The sequence below is a fragment of the Alligator sinensis genome, unplaced genomic scaffold (assembly GCF_000455745.1).
Source record: "Alligator sinensis unplaced genomic scaffold, ASM45574v1 scaffold1082_1, whole genome shotgun sequence".
Lineage (NCBI taxonomy): Eukaryota > Metazoa > Chordata > Crocodylia > Alligatoridae > Alligator > Alligator sinensis.
The window spans coordinates 110,152-119,893 of record NW_005843350.1 but is presented as its reverse complement, the minus strand read 5'-3'; the positions used below and the strand labels follow the sequence as shown (position 1 = coordinate 119,893).

Below are 9,742 nucleotides of genomic sequence, written 5' to 3'. Positions count from 1 at the left end.
AGGGGTGACCACCAGTATCTGGGGGAACGTTTGTTCACCAGAGCGCCCCAAGGGATGACGAGGTCGAATGGTCACAAACTACTTCAAGATCGTTTCAGGCTGGGCATAAGGAAGAACTTCTTTACTGTCCGAGCCCCCAAGGTCTGGAACAGCCTGCCACCGGAGGTGGTTCAAGCGCCTTCATTGAACACCTTCAAGATGAAACTGGATGCTTATCTTGCTGGGATCCTATGACCCCAGCTGACTTCCTGCCCTTTGGGCAGGGGGCTGGCGTCGATGATCTTTCGAGGTCCCTTCCAGCCCTAATGGCTATGAAATCTATGAAATCTATAATTGTTCTTAGGGGACTTAGATCAAGAGGGTTATTGTGAAAGTGTGCATGACTCATTATGCAAAACACGTAGCAGAGCTAAATCCCATACAGCAAAGGCTACAATATAGAGTGAGAAACAAGTTGAGATTTAATGGCATTTTGTAGCTTACTGATGGGACAGGCTACTTGTGAAAATTTGTTAATATACTGTTTTCAGATTGCAGTTGCTTTATCTGAATTGCAGGCTTGGAGAATCCAGGAGTGTAAGATGATATTTATAGTAATCAGAAGCTCTTTGCTAGACTAATATTATATTGATAATGTTACTTATTTATAGACGGGAGCAATCAGAGTGTATTTTATAAAGTGGGAGCCAGCAGGAGAGGAGCAACTTGACAGTGATTGAAGTAACTGAAAAAATCTGTCATTCCTTTACACAGAGTAATGGAAAAAAAGGAAATATATCAAATGCAGGATGAGGAACCTTTAGAAGTGCATTTATTCTATCTCAGTGTTACTTTTTAATGGCTATTTCCTACATGAATAATTATGTCCTAGTTTTCTTCATCTACTGACTATTTAGCATTATACATTACTGTGTTTTAATATAATTATATTTACATTTCTAACAGATATTCATCCTTGTTCTTTGAAACCGTGCACAAATAATTCAACTTGTATAGAGACTGGAGATGGAGGATATATTTGTTTGTGTGCCCAGGGATTTACAGGGAAAAACTGCCATCTGAAGAAAGGGCCCTGTGTTATTAATGGGTAAGTATTGATTTCTGATGTAAACCTTCATGATTCTTAATTTCACTATTATTTTTCCAGGTTTCTTTCTTAAAAATCACAAAATGTTAGTGGTGCAGCACAAGTGTTTTCAATGTGGTTTTTATGCTTTTGCTTCTAGTCTGTTAAGCAAAACTGCTCATTCTAATTAATTCCTCTTCCACGTCGGGTCAAAGTTTTATCCGGAGTTTTTGTGTTTAATTTGAAAACCAAAGTTGAAAATTTTCACATGTTGTTGTGATAATTTTATATTTGTGTTTCCTTTTTTTCCTGTTACCTTGTGAACGTGTTTCCCATATTCAAAGTCCTTCTGACATATAATTAAAAATGTCGTTCCCTTAGGACAAACAGAGCAGTGGCCACCCACCAACCATTTCCTGCTCAAAATAACCCAGCCCCAAGCCAGGGATTTAAGTTGGAAGATTTTTCTCTTTACAGGAGCAGAGAAGAAGGGCCATGGGAAGTGCACTGTTTTCTCAGGCAAGGGAGGAGTGAGGGAAATTCCTTTTTTTTTCAAGTAAACGGAAATTACATAGTCCTTACATGAGCCCCAGATTCTCTAAATTCAGCAAGGCGCAGGACTCCCAAAATTATCTAAACAGGTAGGCTTTGTAGCAGTGTTCAAAGGTCAACAAATATGGGCTATTTAGACTGGTGAAGCAGAAGGGGATTAAAGCCTGAGGTGGAGGAGCTTCCAGCAGCAGCATTTCTTCTTGTACAGAAAGGACAGGGTGGGGAAAAAAGGGGAGGGGTTGCGCTCCATGTCAGTGAGCAATATACGTCAACCCTCATCAAGACGGAATCCAAGGATGAGGAAGTAGAAGGATTGTGGGTTAGGCTACATGGGGGGCAAGGAGAAAGGGATTTGGTGGCAGGGGTCTGCTACAGACCCCCACATCAAGGGAAAGAAAGGGATTCGGGGCTCCTGAGGCAACTCTCGGAGACCATAAAAGCTAAAGAGGCGGTAATCATGGGGGACCTAAACTACCCGGACATCTGCTGGGAGTCACAGACAGCAAAGTCCCACTGCTCACACAGGTTTCTAACCTGTGTACAGGACCTCCACCTGACACAGGAGGTACACAGTCCCACTAGGGGGAATGCCATACTGGATCTGGTATTGGCAACGGGGGATGATATGGTAGGGGACCTACAGATCGGTAGCCATCTGGGGGACAGTGATCACCTAATAATAGAATTCACCATAAGACGTCGAGTGGGTAAGGTAACTACTAGGGTGAAAGTGCTAGACTTTAGAAAAGCTGATCTCAATGAACTCAGGCGAGTAGTCAAGGACGCACTGCAGAGTAGGAGTTTTGAAGTGATGGGAGCCCAAGAAGGGTGGCTGTGCCTTAAGGAAACGATCCTTCGGGCACAAAGCAAGACGATCCCCGAGCGAGGCAAAAGGGGGAAAGGGGCCAGGAGGCTTCCCTGGCTGACCAGAGAAATCCAGGGCAGCCTAAGGGACAAAAGGGGAGCACATAAAAAGTGAAAACAGGGAGAGATCACCAAAGACGAATATACCTCCCCTGCTCGTGCTTGTAGGGAGGCAGTTAGACGGGCCAAAGCTGCCATGGAGCTGAGGATGGCAACCCAAGTAAAAGACAACAAGAAATTGTTTTTTAGATATATTGGGAGTAAAAGGAAGGCCCAGGGAGGAATAGGACCCCTGCTAAATGGGCAGAAACAATTGGTGACAGACAGAGGGGTTTATTCACCAAGGCGCCCCCGGGGGTTACAAGAAATAATGGCCACAAGCTAGCAGAGAGCAGATTTAGACTGGACATTAGGAAGAACTTCTTCACAGTTCGAGTGGCCAAGGTCTGGAATGGGCTCCCAAGGGAGGTGGTGCTCTCCCCTACCCTGGGGGTCTTCAAGAGGAGGTTGGATATGCATCTAGGTGGGGTCATCTAGACCCAGCACTCATTCCTGCTTATGCAGGGGGCCGGACTCGATGATCTATTGAGGTCCCTTCCGACCCTAACATCTATGAATCTATGAATTCTCCAGCCAAGAGACTGCAGAACTGCTGCTTATCTCAGGGGGTTGGGCCCAAATGCTCATTTGTGTAGTCATATTGCTAAAACTGCCTTGCTGTTGTTTTTTGGGCCACATCCAAAGCCCAGTGAAGTCACCAGCCTGAGTCCCACTGATTTAGCCAGACTTTGGATTGTTCTGCTTAGAAGGAACTTACTGAACTGGCTTTGGCAGCTTTTCTCATCTAGTCACAACAGTGTATGGGACACAGCCAGTTTTAAATCTGGTTAATCATTTGTTTGCTCAATTGCCAAAACTGCATGTGTAGTCACAATACCAAAAGTATTAATTAGATACATGTATGAGTAGCCATATGGTACAAGGAGACATGCAGATGATACTGGTATGTGTTTACATGCAAGATAGGAAGTATTTTTTAGGTCTGAAGGATAAGCTACATCTTCTAAAATGAACAAAATCAGCATGAGTAAACAAAGTCAGTTAGGCATGTAATGAAAGATACAGGCAGATAAAAGGCTGAAACAATCATGTGGATCCAAAAGAACATAATCTCATGGAAGCCTGAGGTACTGTGATACTATAAAGTGCCAATGCAGTGCTATATTCATGGCTGAACTCAATTCACTGTGTACAAAATAGACCTTAAGGGAAAGGTCTCTGTATCTTAATAAAGAGGCATTTGACTTGCATTGTGACCACATATTATGTTGGCTGCACATTATATTGGTGACACTTTATGCAGGTAAGCTCTCTGAGTTCCCTGAAATGTCAGCCCAGCCTCTGACACAGCTCTGCATGTGCTCTGAGCTCCTCGAGCTCCCCAGCTGATCAATGCAGGCTCTAGTCTGCTTTCATGGACTCCAGAGCCAGTGGCTGCATGCTACCACTGTTCACCTTCCCTTCCTTCCCACCCTCTCCACTGAATTTAGCAGCAAGGAAAAAGAGGGGATGATTAGCAGTGGAGTTCAACCCCTGGGCTCTGGAGCTGTGTGAAAGCAGGGGCTCCAACCAGAGGCCCGTGCTGATCAGCTAGTGAACTCAAGGCTCCTGGCAAGTGTGGGGCTTTGGCAGAAGCTGTGCTATGATGCCAGGAAGCTCAGAGAGCTCACTGCACATGCACAATAAAGCTAACACAGGGTGTATCTGCACTACTACCCCTTCCTGCCACCCCAGTCTGCCCCTGAAAGCCAGCTCCAAACTAGGTAGCTCAGGTTCTAGAAGTAGTCTAGCTGCAATAGCATGAAGCTCCATGTGGGGTGTTTGATCTCACTTGCAGCAATGTAAATAAACTTGTGCAGAGCTCTGTGTTTCTATGGGTAAACTGCTACTGATCCCCATGGTAGCTTGACTATTTCTATATGTTATTGATGTGGGCAATACAAAAATGTAGCTATAACACTGGGTGCTTATTCCAGTGGCCTAACTGGGTTTGACCTCTGCAAATTTTCCTTCAAGTTCTATGATGAACAGGAAATGTGGTGATCAGACAACTTAAAGCATTATTTAATGTTAACAGTAGGAAAAAAGTAAAGAATGAGAGAGAAAGGATCATAAAACAATACATGGGTCACATGGATGTCTAGCTTACCTAAGAATAACTTTGGCTAGAATGAGAATGACTTGCTTGGGGTTCTGAAGAAGTTCAGCATCTCTTCCTTCACACAGCTCTTGAGCCCGGGGTGGGGGTGAGTGCCATCACTGCTGCTTTTCCCCTCTTTCCCCCTGCTGCTGAATTCAGTGGTGGCAGGGGAGGGGGAAAGGACAGGAGAAAGGAAGGTGAACCATGCAAAAGTCATATCTCCAGCCTGAACCTATGCCAATCAACTGATGAGCTCAGAGAGCTCATGACATGCAGAGCTTCCAGTAGGAACTGCATTGCCATGCCAGTGAACTCAGAGAGCTTGCTATGCATGTATCACGCAGCTGGAGGAGATTTAGCCACATGCATCTTTCTGCAATCCTGGGTCCACCTATGTTGAGGGGATAGCTCATTTTCCATGACCATTTAGTGCTTGACTTTTCTGTGGAGACTAAAATAAGGAGGGTAATTGTCCTAGCTTTTGTTGTGTTGATATCCATCAAATATGAATTGGAATGAGATAGTTGACTCAATGTACACAGGCTACAAAACAGCCACAAAATGTTAACTGAATTGGACACTGCTGATCTGGTCAAATTCAAATTTGGGACATAGCAGTGGAAGGTTTTTTTTTTATCCTTGTTACGCATCTTCTGAGCTCCCTCCAAGCTTCTTAATTTTGCATTAACATAGTTTACTGCGAAGTAAGCATGTGTGTGTAATCCTGAGTCAATTTGCTACCTAGAACCCAGGGGGTTCCTGGAGCAGCAGGGACCCATTGCAGGGCTGCAGGGAACTGAGTGAAAATCTTCTCCCTAATCCCTGCATGTGTGGACACCTGCCTGAAAACCTTTACTCCTGGTTAGCCTACACCAGAGTAAATCTAGGCTGGACTAAATGCATGTGTAGACATGCTCACTAAGTAGGATGTACATGATCAGCTCCCCAAGGTAGCTACATCCAGTAGATGGTATTACAGGGCCTGTCCATTAGGTGGCAGAAAAGCCAGTTTTTATTGAACAAATGGCTATCATAGAATAAAGTTGACCAAGGAAGTAGGCACATGATTGGTTCGTTGGTGTGACTTACCCTGATGCAGAGTTACTATTCACTTTCTGAGAGGAAACTCAAAGTAGAGTTAGACTGTTTATTGTATGTCCACCACATACCTACAATAAAGTCAATTTACTCTGTAGTAAATGTGTGACATGCCCACCTTCCTACCTAATTCCTTTGAAATACAGATTTTATTGTATGCATTTTCTCTGTTGACCTTACCTTTCTCTGTTAATATATATCCAAATGATTTGTCAAACATTTTTATTGTTTTAAAAGCTGTAATGTTTTGCAGTTCCAGAAATTCTTCTTGATTTTCCAATATACAGTGTGTGACATAAAGCTATAAATATACAATAAAAACAAACCCCCCCACATCTGGTTGCTATGCTTATATACTTTTTACATGGACCATTTCATAACTAGATTGTGCTATTACTAGTTAGTAAGGGGAGAAGTAAAAAGCCAAATTGGCCATGTGTCTTTATTCAGTTACTCAGGCAGCAAGCAGTCTTAGATCACAAGATCTAACTGGGCAAACAAAGTGGGCAACTTTGATTTAAAAAATAGTTTTGAATCTTTTCACATCTCTTGAGATAAGATTTGCATACTCGTATGAGCATCCTGGCCAAAATACATGCAGAAGAGATTGTAATATATAGTGGGACATTAGAATATAGCATGCATTGACAAAGATGATGAAGTTCATTCTTGAGTCAACTCTTGTGACTTCAGTAGATTTCCATTAGGAATCAATATGGATCACTATTTTATAAGGCAAATTAGCCTGTCCAGTTATATAAAAAGTTTCACTGTGGCTTATTCCATTTGCATTTTACTTAAACTCCTGTGTGTGATTTTTGTTATCTTTTGTTGTAGCTCTCCTTGTCAGAATGGAGGAACATGCGTTGATGATAATGGGTTTGCACCCCATGCCTCCTGTCTGTGCCTTCCTGGTTTTGCTGGCAACTTTTGTGAAATAGATACAGATGACTGTGAATCCAACCCTTGCAAAAATGGAGGAACATGCACAGATATTGGTGCAGGCTACAGCTGTCATTGCCCCCATGGTTATACAGGAAAATCCTGCAGCAGCCGTGTTATATTCTGTGCTAGCCACCCATGTGAAAATGGAGGAACATGTAATGAACATCCTGAAAGAGGATTTGAATGCCTTTGTAAGCCAGAATTTGTTGGTGGAACCTGCAAACATCCCAAAAGAAACACAAGTCTTGATGGCATCAATATAGAGACTAAACACACAGAGAGTTATAATTTACCCCCAAATGCTCATCAACAATCAGTGCATCATCAAGAACATGAAGTCTTGAAGATAACAATGAAAGAAACAATCCAAAATGCAGACCCTTTGCTCAATAAAAGCCAGGTGATATGTTTCATTGTACTGGGCTTACTTACCTGTCTTGTTGTTTTGGGTACTACTGGGATTGTATTTTTCTCAAAATGTGAAATGTGGCTTGCGAATGCCAAATATAGCCATCTTCTCCGGAAGAAAAAGAATTTTTTTTTGAAATCTAACAATGGGGAGAACCTCTCAGTTAACATTATTTTCCCAGAGAAGATCAAACTGACTAATTACACCAAGAACTATACAGCCATCTAGGCATCTTTGAAAGCCTAGCAGCAACTCGCAAGATTTAGTAGCAATATGTAAAATATATTCAACTTGTTACCTGTGGTGGCCATCCATGTTAGTAGTTACATTTGTTGTAGTTTGTGCTGAGTGGTAAAGAAATATACTGTATCTGTATTGTCAAATGAATTTTTCATTTCCGAAAATAAAAGTTAAAAAAAAAAAAAAGGTTACAAAGCAAGGGATGTTAATCTAATTTTTTTAAGGCATCTTTTTTTTTGTAAAATAAAAATATCTTGCCACAAGAGCTGTTTTCAGCTTTTTTGTATTGTGTACAGCCTGTTTGGGAAATACGGTACTTGTAAATTACTTATTAATCTAAAAATGCCTATTTTTAAAATAAACACTAATTAATGGCTATATTTATTAGTATTGAAAATTTATTATGCTGGAGGAAACTTGTCACAGACATTTATACCCAGTGCTCCTTTTCATTGGGATAAAGTCTTTGTAATCAATTTAAATCTGACTCATTGTTTTGAAGTTTCCTACAGAATAATACAGTGTTGCTAATATGTAGAAATAGTTGGGGAGAGAACAAAATTCCGTTGTGTGAAGATGAGAATTCCCCTTTCAGTTTTAAGGTAAGTGTTTGTCTTTTCATGGGTTACCTTAAAATTGCCTTTGACCATTATACCCCATATTACAGGCACTAACTTTGACTGGTCCCATAAATGTTAACAATAAACCACATCACCTGTTGTAATCCTAGAACTGTCTGGAGGCAAAGAAAAGATTGAAAATACTGTTGTCTACTGATACCCAGCTGAGTCTGTTTCAGGTTAAGGATCTCTTTAGCACAATGAGTCTCAACTAGAGTTATGCAGCACGCTGAGTACCATGACATCCTTTTAGGGGTATCATGGGGTGATGCTCCATACACCTACACAAAACACGTACACATGATTTACAAGATAAACCCTAAGATTTCAAATAGGTATCCATAGTGTTGAAAACATTCTGACCTGCTGTGGTCTTTCTGAGGTCTTTGCAACAGAATTGTTTGATTTTTCATAGTTCAAAAATAAGCTCAAACAAAGAGCTGGTGTTTTCCAAGGGGTGCCTGAAGTCTATCAAGGGGTGCCTTGAGTCCCAAAAGGTTGATAACCATTGCTCTAGCCAAGTGTCTACTGTTATTTCTCTTGCCTTGGGGATACAGGATGTTCCTGCACAATGAAATGGATGCTGTCTACATAAATAAAACCAGTAAAATTGCCTTTTGGTTTTCATCAACAATAACGTTGAGAGCTTGCTCAGAACCATTATGAACCCTTCTTCTAGTGATGCCATCCACAAGTAAGCAGATATATTTCTGACTTTTCTTTAAAAATTCCACTGACTCCCTGAATGAAGCCTTGGCACTTAATTTACATTCAAATAGTGCTTGCAATCTGCAGCTCAGTCAACTACAGAGAATGAAAAGACCTTGCTTGACCTGGAATACAGCTGCTCTGTATCAAGCTTTTTTTTTTTTTGCTGCTTCTTTCTTTGAAGACAAGTTTTGTTTCTCCTTTTGTTTTAGTAAAAACAAAATATCCGGTAAAAAGACCAGATATTCAAGAACGAAAAGCAACAGGGTATGTGAGCAAAGGGTTGTGAGGTTACATGAGTTTTTTTCTAAACTAACGTTCCTAAGAATATCTTAAGAACTAATACTTTACTCCCCTCTCTCCCCCCAGATTCATTTTTTAGCTTCTTTCAACTGCCTAATAATAGCTCTTCACATAAACTTACTGGCCGTTACTCAGAATGTCTGTAATGAAGAACACATCTATATTCAAGTATTTTACAAAAATGCATTTAGGTCATTACCATACGATTTTTTTTTTCTTTTAGTACTCTGCAATAAATAAAAGGTTTGATTTGTTAGTGCAAGGCTGTCCAGCTGCTGGTCTATGGACTGCATCCAGCCCATGATGGGTTCACGTGCAGCCCAGGGGCTCCCACCCAGCCACCACTCTCTTCGTTGCTCTTTCTCCTGCGGTGGCTGGAGTGTCTGAGGCAGGGCAGCACAGTGGAAGGGAGACAGCAGCACAGAGGATGGTTCATGCCGTGGTGGTTATTAGACCCGGACCCCATGAGGCGCCCAACAACTAGGGAGACGATGGTCCAATTGCTCATGGGTCCTTTTACTCATTAGCCAGAGCAGGCAGGGACCAAACACCAGGACACATTGCTTGCAACAGCTTTATTCAGAATGGAGACAGCTTCGACCGAGCTCCCTCACAGACTCCCAGTCTATGAACATGGGGCGCAGCACTGAACAATATTTTTTTCCCACATTTATACACTTTGGCTTATACTAATTAACATTTATTCCACCCTGTTCCTCCTGTTCCACCCATTTTTC

The 9,742-nt window shown here is 41.7% G+C and overlaps 1 protein-coding gene across 1 annotated transcript in view; it reads left to right on the top strand.

Moving 5' to 3' along the window:
• Positions 1-7,741, top strand: part of DLK1 (delta like non-canonical Notch ligand 1) — a 32,574-nt gene extending 24,833 nt beyond the window's left edge. The window contains exons 4-5 of the mRNA XM_006038419.2: positions 946-1,087; positions 6,618-7,741. Coding sequence (XP_006038481.1) covers positions 946-1,087; positions 6,618-7,362 — 887 coding nt within the window. The 3' untranslated portion in view covers positions 7,363-7,741. The remainder of the gene's footprint in view (positions 1-945; positions 1,088-6,617) is intronic.
• Positions 7,742-9,742: the final 2,001 nt, after the last annotated feature.